General features: G+C 35.5%; 1 protein-coding gene across 1 annotated transcript in view; it reads right to left on the reverse strand.

Annotated features, from left to right (window-relative positions):
• The window catches only part of Sema3d (semaphorin 3D), a 209,526-nt gene that overhangs the window by 21,203 nt on the left and 165,468 nt on the right, over positions 1–22,855 (reverse strand). Inside the window, exons 9-14 of the mRNA XM_052173132.1 lie at positions 21,091–21,205; positions 19,977–20,046; positions 15,845–15,989; positions 5,488–5,710; positions 2,835–2,923; positions 394–435 (exon numbers count right to left, since the gene is read on the reverse strand). Coding sequence (XP_052029092.1) covers positions 394–435; positions 2,835–2,923; positions 5,488–5,710; positions 15,845–15,989; positions 19,977–20,046; positions 21,091–21,205 — 684 coding nt within the window. The remainder of the gene's footprint in view (positions 1–393; positions 436–2,834; positions 2,924–5,487; positions 5,711–15,844; positions 15,990–19,976; positions 20,047–21,090; positions 21,206–22,855) is intronic.

Genomic DNA, 22,855 nt, shown 5'->3' on the forward strand with positions numbered 1-22,855 from the left:
TGACTCTTTAGTGTTGTGTACCAAAATTCTTATTTGGAATCCTAGATTCCCTAATTAAAATCCCTTTTCAAAGATTGTGATTATTAAGTCATATTAAGACATATTAAATATATGTATTATGCCTTGAACAGAAACACAAATCTGAAAACTGTCCTACTGGGTTTTTTGTTTTGTTTTATTTTATGTTTTGGTTTTTTTTTTCAGTCAAAGGAAGAAAGTGCACACATTCAATCTTCATTCTCCTAAGGCTAGGCAAAAACAATGACTTCTAATTAATAGGAGGAGTCAAGGAACCTTCAACTATCTGCCTTAATAATGACTTTCAATTTCAAGTTTCAATAGATTTTGCAAATGAACTCTGAAGTTAATTGTTGAACAAAAATTACAAAGTACCTGCTTCAGCGACAGCTCCATGTTCAAGATGGCTGTTGGGTGCTGCAAAGAGAAGGAGATGTCAGTAAGAGAGAATCACAGCTTCATATTAATCAGTCTGTTGTTTTAGTTTATACAAAGCATGGCCTTTCAGACTCAATTACACGAGATAATGATTTGTGTTGCTTGCTATTTTCTTATAGTATGTGTTAATTCTACATTACTAAACACAACGAAAATGCTTAAAGTACTTTATCAGAGAGGAACGAGGTAACTGCATGAGAAGTGCTACGTTGAAAATGACTTCTGGTTATTCACAAGTTTTCACCCTAAACCTGCTTATCCTGATTGCTGCAATGTAATTCATACTAGTGCCGAAAAGAACATCTCTGTAATTATTTATTTCTCCATTCTGATCTTACTTGCATCAAAGATATGAAACACGTTTAAGTAACAGCTTTAAAAAGCTATAGTTCTGTTTGTTGATGATGATATTCCTTATGTGACACTACAAGCTATGAATGTGTGCACTTTCATGATACAGGTCAGATTTTATCTCTAGTAAGACTAGAAGCATGAATATGAATATCAAAGCAACCAAACATGTAAAGCAGGACACTTTTTTAAAAGATATATATTATTTATCTAGTAATTACTCATGTATTGTTTTTATATAGTAATTGACAAACAGTTGATGTTACAGATTTAAGAAAATATATAAAAGAAACTATTTACTGTTATAAAAGTATTTTTTTTAACTTGGTTTCAATATTTTTTATTGTCCTTGACTTTAAAAACAGGATTATGTCCATCAAATTATGTTTCTTTTTTTGTTTTCCTTTGCTTTGTTCTTAATTGCATTTTACCTCAAAAATTGTTAATGAAAGAAAGGAAACATAGATAGAAAAGAGAAAGAAGAGGGGAGAATAAAAGGGAAAGAGAGGAAAAAAGCAGAGTAGAGGAGGAAAGTGAGAAGAGAAGAGAAGAGAAGAGAAGAGAAGAGAAGAGAAGAGAAGAGAAGTGAAGAGAGGAGAGGAGAGGAGAGGAGAGGGGAGGAGAGGAGAGGGGAGGGGGAGGGGAGGAGAGGGGAGGAGAGGAGAGGGGAGGGAAGGGTAGAGGAGGGCAAGGGAGGGGAGGGGAAGGGAGGGGAAAGGAGGGGAGGGGAGGGGAGAAACAGGAGAGGAGAGGAAAGGAGAAAAGGAGTCTGGGTATGTAACTTACTGGTGAACTGTTTGCATGCAAAAGGTCCCAGACTTCATAATAGATGATAGATAGATAGATAGATAGATAGATAGATAGATAGATAGATAGATTCAAAGACATACAGACCAATGACAGACATGATATATAGAGAGAAATGGATGAGTTAATGGGTGGATGGGTGGGAGAAAGGGAGGATGGGTGGTTGGTTAGATGGATGAACGGGTGCATGGATGGGTTGACAAGTTGGTCAGTGGGCAGATGAAAGGAAGAGGAAGAGGAGGAGAAGAAAGTCAGCACCGAGGGAGATAACAGTCACTGATAACAGGCAGTTCCTGGCACTAGACTCATGGAGACGATTGTTCTCATGCACTTCTGTGTGTGATAGAAAAACTCGTGAAGCCTCTGCTTCCTCCACCCTTATGTTTGACATCAACTTTTCCCTCAGGAACCACCCAAGATTTTGTTTTTGCAGAGGCCAAATAGCTGGTCTTGTTCTTGTTAACTTCTTGACCACTATTATCAGCACAATGTAAACAGGATCCCGCACCCCAGCATGATAATTAACTTTAGACCTTCACGGTGAGGACTCCACTCTCTCCAGGCAATGCATGTTTACATGGAAACAGTTTTTAATAAACCCTTTTAGCAAAACAAAAGCATAAAAGAACACATTTTCTAAGAAATACAACCTTATTTTTAGTGTCTTACTTTTCAGGAAATAATTCTAAATACCACAGAGTAGCTTTAAAGAATGCCACACAAAAAATATATTTATTGTTAAAAGCAGAACTTAAATAATTCTCCCTCCAGGCCCACTGACTCCCTTTGAGAGGTGAGAGGATTGTAGCCTGCATAACTTGCTATCATTATTTTTTTTCCTTTTCTTTCTTCATTTTATTACAGTAACACTGGTCTCGTCTCTTATACATGATATATAATCTTTACCAGTTTTCTCAAATTAATTTGGGGAAAAAATTGCCATCTGGGTAGCAAGAGATCTCAAGCTATTAGCTAGTGTATCGATTTGACTGACCATATCCTTGGATGATGTAGAATGGGGGGGGCAATCCTGGCAGCAATGCAGCAGGGGAAGTGAGTACCTTTCCCACTTGTATATGACCTCTTCTGGTTAGGCCAGAGAATCCACTTAAGTTCATTTCAGTGACTTCCCCAGGAAAAGCAGAGAAAAGACAAGAAGTGCCAGGAACAGCACTGAGTGATCTGTCTCACCCTCTATCTGCGGCCCTGCCGCCTCTCACCTTGAATACCTGTAGCTCCTCTAGTACTACCTCTTCCATATTCCACTTCTCCTTGGAGATGCTCACAACTTTCAGAACCGTTCCAACGTCTGAAAAAGAAATTGACCCATAACCCCACTGTTTCCACTTCAGTGTTTAGTTGAATGCACATTCCTGGAAACCTCAAAATTTCTCTCACTTTCAAGGAATCTGGCCAAGTAAAGTAGTGAGAAATGAAGACTTCATATATGATGTTGCCCTTCTAGAGCAGACACTTATAAAGAGACTAAGAGGTTATATAAAATTATTTTAACTACATCTATGTGACGAATTTAAATATTGATTAAAATAACAGAGGTGAAATAAATGTATTTTTATTTTTGAATGCTAAACTATGCATTCAAATGCATATGACTAATTTAAATATTGATTAAAATAACAGAGGTGAAATAAATGTATTATTTTTGAAAGCTAAACTATGCTAAAATTATATACATATATTTCCTATGCAATACAAAGATTTATATAGTAATTATATCTGATTTACTAAAACAGTAATATAGTCTTTTAAAATGTTAACAACTGTCCAGCAAATATTTACAATCTTTCCATGAAGACACTAACCCTAAGTTCATATAATGATTGTTAATGAGTTAATAACTAAAGTTTATGCAAAAGATTTCAGTTTAAACTCAAAAGAAACTACATGTTTAATGATATATAACAAAAGTTATATTTAGGAAAAGTATCTTAAATTCCTTTATAGTTCCTTTACAATGAGTACAGTATGGCTGAGTAGCATGAGAGCATAGAAAAATAATAAAAAACAACTAGAAAAAAATCAAAATGGAGCTGTCACTTGGCTATTGATCTATTGGATATATATCATTAAACCTTAGCAGTGGGGCTTTAGACTAAGGACATACAGTAATACCACTACATGGAGAGTAATGCCTAGATTATTTAATTTTTAAAAATGACTCTAGGATGTTCTAAACTGTTAAATACATTTTACAGTACAAAATGGACATTTATAATAATCACATTTTTCTGAGGAAAGGTTTGGTACTACCATCTAGTGGCTGAGTGCTACTTGTGGTAGCGAAGTGTTACCAATCTATGAATAAGCTTTGGCTGGACAAGTTAAATTTAGCTCATGAGAATTAATAAGAGACTCACTCAAATCCTGACCCTTAAGTGGTTACTGCTGCAATCTCAGAAATAAATTGAGTATCCCTTAGATTGTCTATGTTTTGCACTTGCTGTCTATGATATCATTAGGCCTGACAGAAGCAGTCTACTGGTCCTAGGAGTTACTACACAGTCCTTCTTATAATAAGCCTAATTTGTGCAGAATGCTAATAGTACTTAAGGAGTAAATAATTCTAAAATCATTTCATATTCTAAAAGACCTGTTTCAATAAAAGAATCCTTAAAACTATTAAGGGACACATATAATACAGGATGAAGTTCTGGGGGTACATGTCTTTTCTGACACTAGAACATGTTATTACACAATATTTTTCTTAATCTTAGGAATCACCAAAGAAGTAATATTATTTATGTAAAATTTATATGCATATATGTATGCATATATGAGTCTCTCTATACACATACATATATATATATATGTCTGATCATTTAAAAACTTAGACTATACAATTACAAGAAAATGTTGACAAACTATTAGCTAATATTTATTTGTCTCTCTATATATATATTTGTCTAGATATATCTATATTTATATCAATATCTATTGGCAGATAGACAAACAGACAAATATAGGTACAGACAGACAGATAGAAAGAAGGTCCATTACTATTGCTTAGCATGGTTTTAGACTTGTGATCTTCTTTAGCCTAAGACTATAGGCATTCATTATCACTTGGCCAAAAACATACAGTTTTGATTATATTTTAATTACAAAGTTGATACACAATAAACTAAATAACACAAGCTATATTAATAAGAATCCAAAAAATTATTTTTAAAATAATGTAATTATTCTTATTTTATGTGCATTGGTGTGTTGATTGTGAGTATTATGTATGCATGTATGTATGTATGTATGTATGTATGTATGTAGTTACAGACAGTTGTGAGCTGCTATGTTTATGCTGGGAATTGAACCCACATCCTCTGGAAGAGCAGTCAGTGCTCATAACTGCTGAGCCATCTCTCCAGTCCCCACAAAATTAACTTTAATCTACAAAATTCATGAACAGGAAAGTAAAATTCCAAGAAGTTTTACTTGAAAGCACTTACAAAGTAATGCTTAATGTCTTCAAGACAACAAGTCTGATTTTCAGGCTAGTGAAGGGAGCATTTTGGGTAGTATTTACCAGCATCCTGTCGTGGCAACAGTGGGTAAACATGGAGACAAGGCTTCACCTTACTTACTTTTAGTCCTCCATAATTAGACAGATATGTTCTGAGCACCTAACCCAGGATACTGTGCAAAAAATTCAAGATACACATATTTTAAATTTTCAGTGTGGAAGGCAGACATTGTTAGACTATCATTTAAATGTACTACCAATACAATTTCAGGAAAAGCTGGCCAAGGTATTAACTAATGTTTACATGATTTTGAATGGCAAGTATTTTGCAGATTTTTGTTTCATTTCTCCATTAACGAACAGTTTCTTTGATTGAAAGTGTGGTTTGATCGTACCTGTTCCGAGAAACATGACATCATACTGCCCATCTTCGGCGACCACGTGATCCACCACTATCTGTGTCAGTCTGTAATCCACGTTGATTCTCTTGAAGGTTGGTGCTCCTGCTACTGGGTACACGGACTTATACATGACCGGGTGCCGCCTTATGAAACTGATAACATCGTCTGGAAAGTCTCGGGTGGACTTAATCAGTGGGTCATAGGTTTTGCTTGGACACTGAAAAGAAAGGTGCATAGGAATCAACGCACTGCATTTGCACCAGAGATGTGCACGATGTGGATAAGAGATAGCAGATGACAGACCAGTGAGGAATCACTGTGACGTGTGGTGAGTGCAGCTCCGATAGTTAAATCTACGCTTCGTTATATTAACATTCAAAATTATGTGAGTTTACCTGAATTTTCCAAGAGTTCTCCAGTGTAATGTTCCTTTCTTAAAAAATAGTATTGTTTTGAATAAAGTTGTTTTTGGTTAATCAGGCAAGATGGTACATCGATTTAATTACAGAACAGGGCCAGGGCAGGAGGAACCAGGTTCAGAAGCTACCCAGACAAACGCAGAATTCAAAGCCAGCCTATGTTTCAGAATGAAAACAAATCACATTATCCCTGCCCCCCCAGCCCCAAAAGTTTCTAATGATAATACTGGAAGCTTAAATGGATGAAACTGTCATGAAAATGATCTGTAAAACCCAGAATGTATAGAAAGCTTTTATTTTTAAAGAACAGGATTTCTTTCCAATTTAACATTAAAAAGTAAAAGGATCAAATTGACAGGTCATAAAATTAGCTCCAAAAAAAGCTTTAAGTGTTAAAGCTTACAACTGTACACTTCTGCTACAGCTACTCTGAAAATTAGACTGTGCCCCAACTTGTAGCCTTTCCCCTAAGCCTAGGCTCTGAGAAGGCTCCTCAGGTCCTGTATCATTTCTGCCTAGAACTGCTTCCTGGGAGTGTGTATTAAAGAAAGAGTTAGCATCAACTGCCCTCTGGTGGTAATGCATAAAAGTACAAGTTGATATGCACCGAATTTGAGATGTTTATCTAAAATAAAGAAGGAATGACATGACAATTTGAATATTTTACAAGATATATACTCTTTCATATCATGTTTCATTTGTGTTTCAAAAACAGCATCCTAGGAATTTTTCTTTAATAGGATAACATCACATTTTAATTCTTGAACAAATGATTATTTGGAATAAAATTATATTTAATCATTAGAAGTATATAAAATAAAATTTATGACATCAGATAAAAACTATATTAAAATTCTTTTGATAGTACCAAGATAAAATAGAAACAAAAGCTAAAAACAAATCTTAAATTTTTCTAAAATGTGATAACACAAAATGAAGTTTCTACTGAACAAAGTCATTTAAATTAGGGACTAATAAGAATTATACCAGAGCTTCATAATCTTCCTCTCAGAGGTAAAAGTGTATTGTTAGCTGAAGATCCTTGGGTAACTGATAATAGCTCTTCTTCCAAATTTCATATTAATACAATCATAATGATACATTATGAAGGAGAATGTTCACCAAAGAGGCTACCCTAACAGTTTTAAAGACTTGATAGTCATTTTCTAACTCATTTGAGAGTATCTTCACAGAACTCTTGAATGTCTACTATTAAGAAAGTGACCCTTTTCCAATGTCAAGGGGTTTTTGTTTTAGACCTAAGTCTGCGTCAAGGAGGATAGAAGTGTCTACATCATTAGCTTGTTGGATATTTATTTAGCATCTCTGTCACTGAAGGCTGGCAAAGTCTGTGTGTTCATCATTGTTGTATGCATTTACCTCATCCACTGAGAATCTGCCAACTTGATAGAGGAAGGAGCCCTTTGTTACGTAGTTTGAGTCTGGAAATGTATATCAACATGGATAATACTGACTTCTTTCTCAATTATATTCTGTACATTTGAGACTTTCTCAAAGGGCGCGTATGTCTCATAACAACCCAGTTCAGTCTGATTAATTTACCATTAAAAGCAAGATTTTGACTGTATGATATATTGGAAAGAGCCCTTTAATCTAAGAATAAAAACAAAACAAAACAAAACAAAACAATAACAAAAAATTATCAGACTCTGTAGCTGTAATTGCACAGTACCCAGAATTTCAAAATTCAGAAATTCATGACAGTCAAGCCGATTTTTGCTATGAAATTTAAAAACACTTACATGTTTTTCCAGCACTCACCGGAAGATAGTGCTACTAAATAAGATATAATCAACATTTAGCAAACCAGCAACTGTCAGCTTTCCTCACAGCTTGCCTCTCACAGAAAGGAATAGAAACTAAGGGATAACAAGAGAAAAGAAAGAGAAACCTTGTTTCTCTTGGCAGTTACAGAAAGATGTTTGGAAATACAGTTTCTTCTCGTGGCAGCTTTCCCTGTGCTGTGTGGCTGGTGTTCTGCTGAGACCTTTGGTCCCTCATTGCTAGGAGTGATCGCAGGCCCTCACAGTTGTGATCACACTGTGAACATGGTTTAGGGGGTGTTCTTCCCCGAGGTTGAAGGTAGGACAGTAGTGTTGCTTTAGTACATTCAGTCTAGTGGGTGTTTGGTTTGGTGTTACACCACACACTGCTACACAGGTCCAGGGACTGTTTGGGTAAAATAGGAATGTAAGTCCCATAAAACTTAAGCACAAAGTATAAAGAATTACTCCATCTAAGGAAAGCCATATTTGGTTATTAATTTTCCTTCAAGGATTCCTACTAAAGCTGTATATGATAGCTGGTAGTGTGGGGTATTTCTTTGAAACTTGTGGTTGTTTTCATCATCTCCCTAAATAGCCCATCCTCTATAGCACCTCTTGCTTCTTCCTGTGGTTTCCTAGCATTTGTTTGGCTCTTAGGAAAAGAAGGGAACCCTGGCCTGTAATCTGTGTTCTCCTTACTCCTCTTGAAAACTCTTTCAAGAGTTTAAACTCTGAGAGAGTACAAACTGGAACAGAAAGCTTTCAGGTCTGACTTTAAAACGCCAACACATTGCAGGAAATATCCCAAAAGCCGAAGACAAAAGAGATCGGGCCTAGACAAACGCTGAGGTGCCAGGGTGCAGCCCACAGCAGCTGGCCTGCTGTCTGTGTCACACGGCTGGAGCTAGGGAGGTGTGATTTTATTATGTTTGACAGGTTTGGGTGCTTGTTCAGGGCCCTCAGGAGGGCAGCAGGAAACAACGGATAAGGAGAGAAGAAAAGTGGTTTTTGATTCAGCGAGGGAACTTTGCCACGGCAAGACACCAGGAAGCTGTGAGGAGCTTATCTGCTCAATGCGGGTGGTGCTTTCTGCTTTTTACGTGTCACAATGTCCTTACACAAGTCAGAGCGATGGCTATTGTGAGGGAAGTCACCACAGCATGAGGAAAGAACAAACCAGCCCTTCTATTGGGGGCCGACTGGGAAATGGAACAGAAACTTTTATGTGTGATATGCAAAGATTGTCTGATTTTTATTATTTTTCTTAAAATGCAGATTTTCTAAATGGAATCTTATTGCCCTTATTCATCTAAGCAACAGTCTGAAATAAATTTTGCAAAGAACGACATTGTATTATATATTAAACATGTAGAGGAGGGATTTGCCCAGACATGTAGCCATTAGTGCATAATAAACTATACGGAACTTAATTTAAGGAATTTAAATATTTTAAATGTTGTTCCACTTTCCTATGGATTTCCATTCCCTTACAAGAGTTTCTCTAACAGAGCAATCAAAATACAGTTAAACATAGTGAGCAGCTTGGGTAGCAGGAATCCCAGTTTAGAAACTATGGTTGTGCTGAAATCCAAAAAAGATGGTAAATATAGCATTAAATCACTGTTTTTGGAGAGGTTGCCCAGATCTAGTTAGTTATGGGAATAGTAGTGATGGCTGTTTTGTGAAAATCCTCAGCAACTTCAGGTTTAAGAAGCTGTGTTTCTTCAGGTATAGCTCTGCTGAAAACTTTCAAATTTACAAAACTCTCACAGTTATTCACCACTTATAATTGAGCATTGTCTGCCTGGCAGAGAAAGAAGATAAAAATCTATGAGAGTACCCATGATTCCTTTCTGTGTCCACCAATAAAAGAGAGGGTTAGTTAGAATAATCAGGTGTCCTGATAATTGAATATGAAGCAGGATACTTTGACAGTAACAGCAGCTGTCATTCTGAAAGAAATTTATATGGGAATTGGCCATTTTTATAAAATTTGAAAACTGGGGCAGAATAGTTTAAGGGTAGTGAATCATGTTTCCTACACATCTACATTATAGAAGCTCTTTTCAGTTTTTGACAGAATGGTTTAAAACTGAAATCTGTCAAGCACTGTGCCTTGCAAATAATTAAAATGCCTTATCAGGATGGGGAGGATAACTTAATCTGCAAAGCACTTGCCATACAAGCAGAGAGCTCTGAGTTTCAATCCATCATACCACATTACAAAAAACAAAAACAAACCAGCCAACCAAACAACCAACCAACCAACAAACAAACAAAAACAGGTATCCGTGGACATTCCTGAAACCATGCTCTAGTGCAATGGAGGCAGAGGAGGGAGCTTGCTGGCAAGTTACCACATAGTCTTGCCGAATTGGTGAACTCCAGATTCACTGAGAAAAACTCTGTCTTCAAAATAATAACAGAGCAAGAGCAACAGAGGAGGGCACTGAATGCCAACTTCAGACTTCCAGATGCACATTCACACATGTACATAAAACACATACAAAATAAACACAACACACACAGATGTACACACACATGTGCACATGTGTACACATGTGCAGGCACACAAAGCCCCTTGTCCACTCAGAATAACTGTAAAATATACTTCTTTATTTACTAAAACCGTATTAAATTATTTCTAAGAAATTGACTATTAAAACTGAAATACTTCTTTTTGAATTAGATTGAGATGTTTTTTAGCCTATTAGCTTTCTCCAGTCTGGCTTGCATGTCTGAATTTGTACCTTATATTTATTTATTTATTTTCCGCAGTTGGAACGTCACAGCACTAAGCCAAGCAGGACAGTAAATAAAAATTCATCTGAAGAAAACCTGGTTTGTTCAGATGCTCGTTGCAGACACTAGAGGGCAGAAGAATCACCAAGGTAAAATATCTGTGAGTGTGCCGAGAGCACTGTGGTCCAGGAGTTGAGATTTGGCCTTGGTTAACAGTGCTGCCTTAGACCAAAGCCAAGACAACGAAGTAAGACGGGAATGACTCCATGCCAGTAAATACTTAACGGAGGTCCACACTGGGATATCCATTCAGAGTTCAATCATAAAAGTAATATGGGTGTAGAAAATAAAAAAAGCAAAGGCTCTAGCCAATATATAAGAAACAAATTCTGTATTCAGAAAATCTCATTCACATTAGAAACATTTCACTATATTAAAATAAAAATGTCAAGTGTTGCAGGACTACAAAACTTCATTATACTTATGGAGAGGACAGACCAGGCCATAGTGATACAATTCATGATTGTGTTAGTAGCAGTTGTTGTTGTTGCCACTTAGAAGGTAGCATGCATGTAGCTCTTCCTGTAGCTTACGTAAGTGTAACTTAATAGAAATCTACCACTTCAAAAGTTATGACACCATGAACAGGCATCAATGGATCGCCATTGATGATTTTCTAATATACAACTATGTGAAATAACCAAGACTGTAATGATCTAAGAAGGTCTAAAGAATACTGGGTGGTTTAGCATATACCTTTCATCCTAGCACTTGGGAGGGAAAGGCAGCAGGATCAGAATTCAAGCCATCTTTGACTATATAGTAAGTCTGAGACTTATCTGGGCTATATAAGACCCTGCTTCAAAACAACAATGACAAAAAATGTAGTGAGATATCATGTACATACATATGAAAATGTTTGAGTTATAAGGCATCTTGCGATATAATTTTGAATAAATTTCTAAATTGGAGAAAAGGAAAATAACTGTCATTTTGTACTTTTAGTAAGCACAAATATGACAATGTGGCAGGAGATGATATAAAATAACTATAACCCACTTTGTGTAGGCTATGCAGGCATATATTTACCAGGGAAACACTAAGAAAGATGTAAAAATTATATCAAAGAACGAGAAAAAGAGCAATTATAAGACTCTACCCAGCAGTGGCTCACAGTCACTCTTCTGGTTGGGTAATATGAGATTGGGTATGTGATTTAATTATTTTGGACACAAGTTTCCTTCACGGTAATAAGTGGGTGAGTTATGATGTCTTTATCACTCATTCCAATTCTTACATTCTCAAATTTTACAAGAGTAGTCACCTGATAGTCTGTGAAGCTTAATTTCACTGATTTTATGGATGTGGTTACTTAAAGTGGTAAAGTTCATTTGGTAAGAGAACTTGTTCAACAGATTTTCACATCAGATATACAATATTGTTTCCTAAATATCAGCATTAAAATTAAAATTAATTTGCTTATAAATATATCAAAATATTTGCAATGTAGAAATAGGATAATAATTATAAGCAAATAAAATAATAAGCATTCACTGAAAACAACCAAATAAGTAAGGAAACAAAGAAGTTAAATCCTCCGCATTCTTTTGCCATTTTATCTTACAATTTGGTAATTGCTATTTTTGAGTATGCAGCATACAGACAAGTATATTTGACATATATTTGGTTCTTCTTTTATCACCGATGAAAAACACTAACATGCATGTTCTGATTTTGGGGGAGTTACTTTTAGCCATTTCATAGAAGTGGTTACATGCTTAGAAGTGTCATATATATATATATATATATATATATATATATATAGTGAGTATTTTGTATGCTTTCTATAATATTTACAGCAGTTTCAGGCAATAGCTAAGAAAATTGTGACAGAAAACCTCACTGCAATTTTCTTTTCTTTTTTTTTTTACTTACATTATAACTAGAAAGCAATGTAACCACTAAATAATAGTATGTAGTCATTTTGATAATTGTGTTCATTAAATGAGTGTGATAAAACCCAATGAGTGTATCTTTGTATGAAAACTATTTATTGCAATTAATGTAGATTGCCCCAGTCCCAATTCCTTCCACTTATAATACCCAGATGATTGGGGGAAGGGGGACTGCAATGGCTTAAATTCAGGTCAGTGTCTAAAAGTGGTATGATCATTTCTAGGTTTATTGCAGTACTATTCAAAGTAGCAAAGATGTGGAACAACTACCTGTATCCTGATAGATAGATAGATAGATAGATAGATAGATAGATAGATAGATAGATAATGAATGCACACGTGCAAACACGCACACACATACACATACACAGACACACAGACACACACACACACACACACACACACACACACACACCTCTGGGATGCTATTAGTCTTAAAGGGTAAAGAAATCCTACCCTATGCAACATGAAAAAGCTTTTAGGATGAATCTGTATAAAGCAATTTATTAACAGAAAGTCTGTTACTTACTTATCTACTTATATAAGGCACTGAGGTACAATTCATAGAACCAAAAAACAATAAAGTGGCTATCACGGGTCAGGAAAAGAGAACAGAGGGAGCTGGAAAAGGCTATGGGAAGAACTTTTCAAGCAAGAAGAATGAGCTCTACATTCCTGCTGTACAACCATTGTCCTGTGCTACATGGTAATGTATTGCAAACATAAAAATTTAATAAACCATACCAAGGACGGGTTCCTTGTTCCATTCATAATAAAATTGAAAGAAACTAAAATGTTACTGTGAAAAAATGTATTATTTGAAAAATGTTATTTCCTCAGGCTGATAACGGTGGCTCACGCATAGAATCCCTACAACTGGGAGTTGGATTTGTGAGAGCTAACGTTATGTCTTAAGATTTAATTATTGTGCTTAAGAGATATATAAAACAAAAAATATCTCTAACTTGTAAGCTGCTTTCCTAAGGACAGATAAACCTGTAAGTCTCACTTTCCCAAGGACAGGTAGCAGCCTGGAGTGCTGGAGACTGTTCGTATTAGATAACACACCACGCGTTTTCACGTCTATAAATAAGTTTGATTGCCTCAACTGCCCAGGATATGCGTGATCACATGTAGGATGGAGGCACAAAGGCACAAAGTATATCAGGATGAACGCTTGCCCCTGATTGGTCAAACCTGGCAAGTAGGCAGTATTTTGGTGTTTCCCTTTTTATGCACTGGACTAACATAATTCAGGGGCATTCATTGGGAATCCTGGGTCCAGGCCTATTAAGTGTCCATCATCCTGGACAATATTGAGTAAAACTTGCTTCAAACTTAGCTAAAAAATTGATCTTCTTCTTCCAAGGTGGGATTAACAGATACCGTTAGCTTACAGCAGTCCAAGGTCACCCTGGTGTACATAAAGACTGGACCGTCAGACTAACCTGAGCATTGGTGTAGCTATTTCCTTCTTAGTAGGACATTCTCTCCTGGAGGAAGGATTGTGGTCCATACAATGCAGGAAACTCACAAAGCTTATCATGCTGAAGAAGCTTGATCCATAAAGCCCCTCTCAGGGTTCAGTCAGCAGGAGGGAATTACTGGCCAACAGAAGACTGAAGAAAAGATGCCAGCAAGTTTCCCCTGGAGCTTCAGAGATGCAGCGTTTTGAGTCATCACCATAAGGTGGGGTTGTCTGATAGTCACCCCAGCTCCCGAAAGTAGCCTCTGACCCATGGAAGTGACACTAGCAAACCTCACTGATTCTGCAAGCTAGATGCAGATGTGCACATGTCTGTGGTCCCTCAAGGGGCTATCGCTGGTGTTTTCTCATTTCCTCCAGAAAAGCCTCACAACACTGGACTACATTAGACTAATTGGAAAGATGAAGGCCCTCTTTTCCAAAGACGAATAAAACAGTAGCTGATATAAATATATAGATCTCCTTTAAAATAATGCCTAATAATCAAGACAGAATATCCCAGAAAAAAATTATATTGAGAAATAACGAAAGGAAAATAGAAATAGTTGCAGAATAATACACTTTTAATTATGCTATGTATCAGGAAGCCAGGAAGATAAGAAAGTCCTAGAACCAATTATTTCCTCTCTAAGAATAAACATGAAAAGTAAATGTTATGTACAATATTTATCGATTTGTTTCGATGATTATTATTAAATTTCTTGGGGGAAATATTTAGAATAATACCTAAATAGATATACAGAACACTCACCTCTTTGATATTAAGTTTTGAAGAAACTTTCATTTGCAATGCATATTCAGAGGTGTGCCCTTCAGTTATTTGTGTGCATATATGTGTGTGCACATGTCTGTGTTAACATGTTTGTCTGTGCTTCTGCTTGTGAAGGCCAGGATCAATGTGGCTGTCTTTTTCGATTGTTGTACATCTTATTTTTGAAGACAGTATCTCTCACTGATCCTAAAGCCCAGGTATTTGGATAGATTGGCTGGACAGAAAGCCCAAGAGATCTTCCTCCTCCACAGAGGGATTACAGGCATGTACTACAACATCCAGTTTTTTATTTGGCTTCCAGGCATCTAAACACTGGTCCTTCTGATTGCAAAGCTACATGAAGCATCTCCCAAGCTCCTGGGTTTTTTTTTTAAGCAAATGCATATATTCTAAAACACAGTTCACTTTTTATCATCTGTCTTTAAATATGGCTTGTAGCATTTGAAAATAATTTTAAACTAAGATAGTCCTCTCCTCCTCCTCCTCCTCCTCCTCCTCCTCCTCCTCCTTCTCCCTGTCCTTCTCCTCCTCTTCTTCCTCATATACCTTTTTTTTTTTTGACAAGTAGTTCCCCTTTCATGACAGCATATGGACTGGTCTCAAATTCAAAATCTTACTACATCCCTCAGACTGCTGTGACTACAAGTATATGCCATCAAACTGTCTTGGACTAGAGGTTATTAAGAATTTCTCCAACTCTAAGCATAGTATATAATCTCAAATTTCAACATAATAAAGAAGACAGATGCCTATCACGAAAATGGATTATCTAAATGAACCATTTTAAAGAATGAAGTCTTTAAAAAAAGTCAGACACTAAGTCATTTTAGAGATGTATGCAAGATACACACAGACATGTATGAACAAAGCAATTCCTTGGTTGGCCTTTTCATCTAATTTGTCAAATTTACATTCTGTACAACTAAATTGACATATCTGAGTTACATTTTGTATCTATTACAATGCAATCAACCCAACATAGTCCAGTGTGTTCTTTAGTACGTAAAATTATCATTAAAAATTCTTTAACTTCATTTGAATAATGGAAATACTAACATATCACTATAAACAGATAGTTATTTCAAAATTAATAGCACATGTGACTTTAAAAATGGCATAGTTGGTAATAATAGAATTAGGAATTGAATATAGAATTAGAAAAGTAATTCAGGTTTAAGTTGGGTACATACCGTTCCAGGTCGGGGATAAGGTATCCTGCCATCATACTGCACCCAACGATGGTCTGCACTTTCCTTATGAGCATAGGGACCATTAAAAACTGCTCTGATATCAGCCATGCTGTACACACAGACAGCAGAGCCTTTGAAGATGGAGCTGAAAGAGAGGAAGATGATTCATTCATTCTCCCACTGAACCCATATCTGCACCAAAGAGATGTGTGGAAAATATGTCTCACATTTCTGTTGACAGGTACAGCAGAAATATGTCTATGTGTTGAAGGATCTTATAGGCAAGTAATCCTGACTAACACATGATGATGGTAACTAACTTACAAGTAGGGAAGGAAAGCATACATCGTGTCTGGGCTGCCAAATGGATTATCAGGAATCACCATTGGAACAGGCAATGTCCACACTGACACCAAATTTTTAGTTGGAACAATTTGCTACAGTGGTTCTCAACGTTCCCAATGCTATGACCCTTTATTATAGTTCCTCATGTTGTGGTGACATTCGACCATAAAACTACTTTCATTGCTGCATCATAACTGTAATTTTGTTACTGTTATTCATCATAATGTAAATATCTGATATGTATAATATCCTATACGTGATCCCTGCCTGTGAAAGGGTCCTTTGACTCCCAAAGGCGTCATGATTCCCAGGTTAAGAAACATTTATCTAGAAAAACTGTAGTGTAGAAATGATTAGATATGATTCTTACTCACATATTGTTTAATTTTGAAATCATTATTATACTCATAAAGCATTTAAATATAAAGAGTTTACATTATGTTTAAAACATTTTGGATGCAAGAAAAACAGAATCATTCATCTGTCTTTTTGAAGCATTTTATTATATTTGCAATTATTGTATTGTTTGTATATGACATGCAGTTCTGAGTGATCGACAGATTTAATTGTCTTCTTCAAGCATGTGTTGAGGGGATAAAACTAGTGGTGTCAGGCTTGAGTGGCAAGTGTGAACACTGCCTGAGCCACGCCCTTTGCCTTTATCCATCTACTCAAAGGGATTGCACGTCCCAGGCCTTGACATTGAACATCTTGTTCAACTTTGTTAAAATGACTTTTAAGGGAAAAACAAACCTTTATTTCTTGAACTGAGCTTATGAATTATAGCCATCTACTTAATACTTAATGTGATCATAATCATGTGGTTTCAGCAGGAATACTAAGCAGGTTAAACTTCCAAGGCAAATCTAAAATTCTATAAGACAGAGATGACAATAGTTAGGACGCATCTGGCATTTCTTTCTTGCTATATTTCTGAGAAGCTAAATGCATTTTCTTTGAGGTTAAGACATTCTGCAAAGTATGTTCTTAAAATTAAGAGGAACCTTTCTGACCAAATGACATCATCCTGACTTTACACAAACAAGCTAATAATTCTTTAGCATGAGAAGCTCAGTCATTAATATTCTTGGAATGGTTATAAGTGAGAAATATCAGAAGGTAATGGTAAGCAGGCATCTAGGAGGAAAGTGATATTGTGATAATAATGATATATCTGCCTATTATATTGTAAAGAAGTAATGCACCATCATTAAAGGTTAATTATTATTTTTATTTTTTTTTTTTTTAGCTAGACGAAGGATATGACTTGAATTCCAACATTACCTCAGTCTTCATTGCAGCATTAGAAATAAAACAACAAAGAACACCAGGAACAAAGACCTGACTTGTAACTTCACACTCTTGGTGGGCAGAAACTCGATAGGAAAAGAAAAAAAAAATAAAAGCACTATCTTGGGACTCTGTCTTCCTGGCACATATCTAAATCTTGTATATTGACTTCAAAGCAAGATTTTGAATGGAAAGAGGCCAAGAAAACTAGAGCTGAGACACTTGAACCACTACAGGCAAATGCTCCTCTTGCATCTTTTTAAAATGCATGGCACATTAATAGAAAAATTGATTCCCATAATACAGCTTTTAGGGTGTCTTCTTAATGCCCATAATAAAATATTTCCATCTTCAATCTCATAATTAATCAAATATTGTTTTATAATATATTCTGAATCCATAGAAAATTCCTCCTCATTTGATCTTGGCACCAAAAAATAAGCTATATACTGCAAGATTTTATTTAAAGGGAGATACCAGTCATTACTTTCCTCATCGATAGTAATAATACTGCCAAGTCCTCCAGTGCTAATGCCAAAGCACAATGATAAAGAGTTATGGGAAGATATATGCAAAGGTGAAAAGTGTTCCAGTCATGCAATGGAAGTGGCTATGTACTTTCAACACACCAAATATTAGTAACCAAATTAAGTAGCATGAAGACAGTAGGGAGCACACCTTTATAAGAGGTTTGTGTGTATCTCAACAAACTTATTGATGTCAATTATATGCAAAAGGCAAAATTCAGATAAGAATATAGGTATAAAGTTGAGGAAACTTTCAGACTAGCTTTTTTGATAGGAACTGGCAACTTAACATAAAGGGTAAGTCAGTGGAATTGTGAGAACAGACATGTCTATCTGTTCAAGTTGACAAAGGGGTACAGATAGGATAGTTTGTGATATGATAAGGCTCTATGTCAAGAATGCTCTATCTTATGATCGATTACAGCTTTGTCCATGAATTCAGTCCTTCCTCCATTTTTTCCTTTGTATAATGTCTTTGGTCACACATAGAAAACACTAATTATGAGCATTACACATATATGTTTTTGTAATCTAACAATTTCATCCTATGACTTCATATTAGAGATATGCTTATTTATATGTGCAATGGCACAGGCTCAGATGAGTCATTGAATCATGTATAACAAAAGTAGACTGAAAACAACAGGGATGTTCAGGGTACTGTGTTAAAAATTATCTGTGGTAATTAGGAGAGAAGCTACTATGCTAGTTTGAAAAGAACAAATATGAATAGAAAACCAAAGTCAAATGATAAAAATATGTGTGATATGCAACTATGAAGAAAAATTTAAAAGATCCTCTAGCTATTGTTATAGTGTGAACATGAGGTACCCCTAACAGGCTCTTGGGTTTAAACAACTGGTCCCAAGTCAGCAGTGCTGTTTTGGGAGGTGGGACCCCACTGACAAAAGTGCTCTCTGGAAGTAGGCCTTGAAGATTACACCTCAACTCTGCTTTCGGCCCTGGTTTTACTTTGCTTTATAATCTCAAGTGTGAGACAGATCCTGGGGCATGGCTGCTCTACCATAATAGATTAAATCTCTAGAGGGTGAATCATTTCTCTTATAAGTGTTCTCTGGGATATTCGATCAGAGTGATGACAAAAGTATCTAATATAACTATGCTTGTTTGGGGCTGAATGTGTAGCTTAGAGCATGAGTATTAGCCTATGACTGCCTGGAAAATGAACAAATAACTATTTGGCTTATATGCAAGAAAAATTTCAAGGAATAAATGCATTCTCTGTGGGGCAGAAGAGATGACTCAGGGTTAAAAGTGCTTGATGCTTTTGCAGAGTTCAGTTTCCAACACCCACTTTAGGCAGTTGATGGCTTCCTATAAATCCAATTCTAAAGTATCACATATCCTATTCTGGCCTTTATAGACATGCACACACAAGTTTAAATACACACAGACACAAACACATAAGCATAGCACACACACAACAGACACAAACACACACAACACACACACACACACACACACACACACACACAACCTCTTTTTAAAGCTTGAAGTAAGAAAGTACAGAAGAGAGTGTCTTCAGACTAGCCAGGTCTGAGAGTTTGGCATAGCAGCAGAGAGCCTCATTATCCATCACAGACAAACCACATTCACTGTGGTGGCCTCTCTAGTGTGTCTCCAACTATTCAAATACGGAGTTAGTTACTAAAATGAATGTATTTAATAGATGAGATCAAAATACCTGGTCAGTTGATATTAGGGAAATTATCTTCAATAATCTGAGTAGACCTGATTCAATCAGCTCATAAGTTTTACATATCTTCAGATTCTGCTGTTGAAATCTTGGGCCATACTGAGAATTCAACTCCCCTGCCTTTTCTCAGCAGCCTGCCTTTTGGATTCTGGAATTGTCTATCAAAGTCTCATGATCCTATACCCTAATTCCTTACAACATAACTCTTCAGAGGTTAAAAAAATACTTTAAAAGGGCATTGTGTTCAACATACCTGGTTGTGGTAAAGACTCCATATACTACAGGATTTCTTTCATCTCTTGTGGGGAGTAAGTAAATATCTTCTGTTAATGGAAAAATAATTGTTTATGATATATTTGTTTTATAGTATTATTATTGCCTTGTAATAATATATAATACTTCATAAAGCCTAAGTAGATTATAAAATAATGATGAGTCACTACAATATTAAGGAATTAAGGGTAAAAGCTTTCTCACCAGCTATGTGACATAACCTCTATTGGTATACTTCAAACAAGTATAAAAGAGATCACTAGTTGGCAGTCTTTTTGACTCTTTCCAATTAAGAATATGTGACTTCATATAAAATCAAAACCAGAGACTGGGGGAAGATATTACTCACCAGTTTAAAATCATATTGTGCTATAATGCTTCAAGTTAATGTTTTAATATGAAACTAGCTGCATGCATGTGTTGTGAATACAGCACTGATAGTGAAGAAGTTCTAGAATGTTTTAGAGCATTATGTGAGATATGGGTGTGTTTATTTTCAATAAGAGCAAATCACATAATACTTAGGAAGTAATTGGAGGACTTACTCACTTTGCATATTTCATAAAAAACTAAAACATTAGAAGTTAATAATGCTGACTTTATATGCTATTAATGTGTTTCCAGAACTAGATTTAAGAGGAATAAAAAAAAATAAATGAAAAAGAAATCTGTTTGGAGTCTTTGTGAATATGACTTGAGTCAGATGATCATGATCAACAAGGCTTTCATATTCTCCAGCAGAGGGCATCATCAGAACAAGGAATACAAACTTCCTACTTGTAGAAGGTTACCCCAACCAAGGCAAAAGAAAGGGATCATGTGGATACACTGTCTACTCACATCACTCTCATTACTGTAATTTTGTTTTCTTTATTTAATTTGAGGAACTTTCAGATGCAGGAATACTTCATTATATTGTGCATCTATACTGAGGACAAAGGTTTCACCTGTGTAGATGTCAATTTAGTAAGAACAATTCCCGGAGACTGTGTCGTTCGTGTTTGTCTGAGTATTTGATGCTAAAATAAAATAAGTGTTGAATCACTAAATTAAGCAGTTAGACTTTTCTAAGAAACAATGGATATGTGACTTACGAAGTTCATCAAAATGGGTATCTGCCCCATCGCTTCCAGGAATTGAGCATACCAGTCTTGCCTTAAGAAAAGTAGTCCACTTGTTTATCAGACTTCGTTGCCCACCTACATCATTCTAAAAGAATGGAAAACAGAAAGATTAAAATGTTACCAATACAAATCTGTAACTAACAAAACCAGTGGGCATTACAGGTAGTATCTTATTAATATTACCTTTAAAATGCATGAAACCTGAATATGTACTTCAGCTCCTCTGTAATGGAAAGGTTTTCACTCAACTGTAAATGTTTTCTTATGCTTAAGTGAATGCAATGCAAGCAATTTAACTCTCATGAATGAGTGGATGCCTGCAAACTGCAGTAATTAAAGCAGGCTGCAATCAATCCTATGTCTGCCAAGTTTTTGCTCCATGACTTACAAAATGCTAATACATTTCTAGTTTGTCATTGACCAAATATGATTAATTACTTGAAATTCAGTTATGTTGATGATCAGTTGGAAAATTTTGTATAATATATTTAGTATACTGCCAGGCAACTTGAGTTCAATATCCATTAGAAATACTTATGTATCATTTATGTATTTGAGAACAATATTTTAATGTTCCAAAAACAGGCTTCATTATAGAGTTAAAAGGGGTCTTTCTCAAACTGATGTATTACTAATTAAACATCAAGGAAACATAAGTATACGCATACATGCATAAGAAAATAATTTTGAATATTAATCTGCATATATTACTTCTACTCAAAAGTTTTTTGTTTAAAATGGTTTTAAACATCAAGCCAAATATAAATATCCATATCAAATAAATAGAATAAACAGAATTATGTTCCTTTGTATACTGTTTATAAGATTTTAAAAAATGTATTTGAATAAGCAAGCTTTTCATGTTGCTCATAATAAATAAAATACAGATGAGTCATGGAATGCACACATTAAACATTTTCTTTCAATAAAAATACTCTTAGATTCAGTTTTTATTAATTTAACTATAAGTTACCTAAATCTTTTGTCTTTCCTCATTCCAACTTTTAGAAAAGTTAATAAAAAGTTAATTGACAAAGTTTATATTTGAATATTTAGTCCCTACTTTCTCTGGGCTGCTTAATGCCTATAATCTAGACCAAACTGAAGAAAAATATTTTCCTGACTACCCTAAGCGAAATAATGGAGTCCATGTATATATGCATGTATGTATGTGCACACACATACACATTTATTCTTGGAAAAAGAAGACACAGAGGAAGATCAGAGAGCCTCCCATCTTCAGAGAACTAAGATCAGGCACAAAGTTACACAACATACAACTCTCACTTAAAATCTTTCCTATTCAACAGGAATAGCTCTTCAAGTAATAACTATTATTTTCTTAATTTATTTTGAAAATTACAGCAAATAACAATATAAAGTAAAAGATACTTTTAAACATTAAAGGCATTGATCTTGAATAATAACATACTTCATGTACTTAATACACAGGCTCTCGCTTTGTAGCCCTGTCTGACCTGGAACTCACTGGATAGACCATTTTTGTCTTAAGCTGACAGAAATCCTCCCCCTTCTGCCTTCCTGGAGTTGGGATCGAATGGGTGTGCTACCACACTCTCAACAACTGTCTCTTTCCTTTAAAGCTTAAATGATTCCAAGGCATTATGAATAATAGAATATATTTGTAGGTTAGTGCGTATGTGCTTGAGGTTACACATATAAATAGGTATGTATATATATGCATATATACAATAAAACACAATGGTATATTTTG

The sequence above is a fragment of the Apodemus sylvaticus genome, chromosome 2 (genome assembly GCF_947179515.1).
Source record: "Apodemus sylvaticus chromosome 2, mApoSyl1.1, whole genome shotgun sequence".
Classification (NCBI taxonomy): domain Eukaryota; kingdom Metazoa; phylum Chordata; class Mammalia; order Rodentia; family Muridae; genus Apodemus; species Apodemus sylvaticus.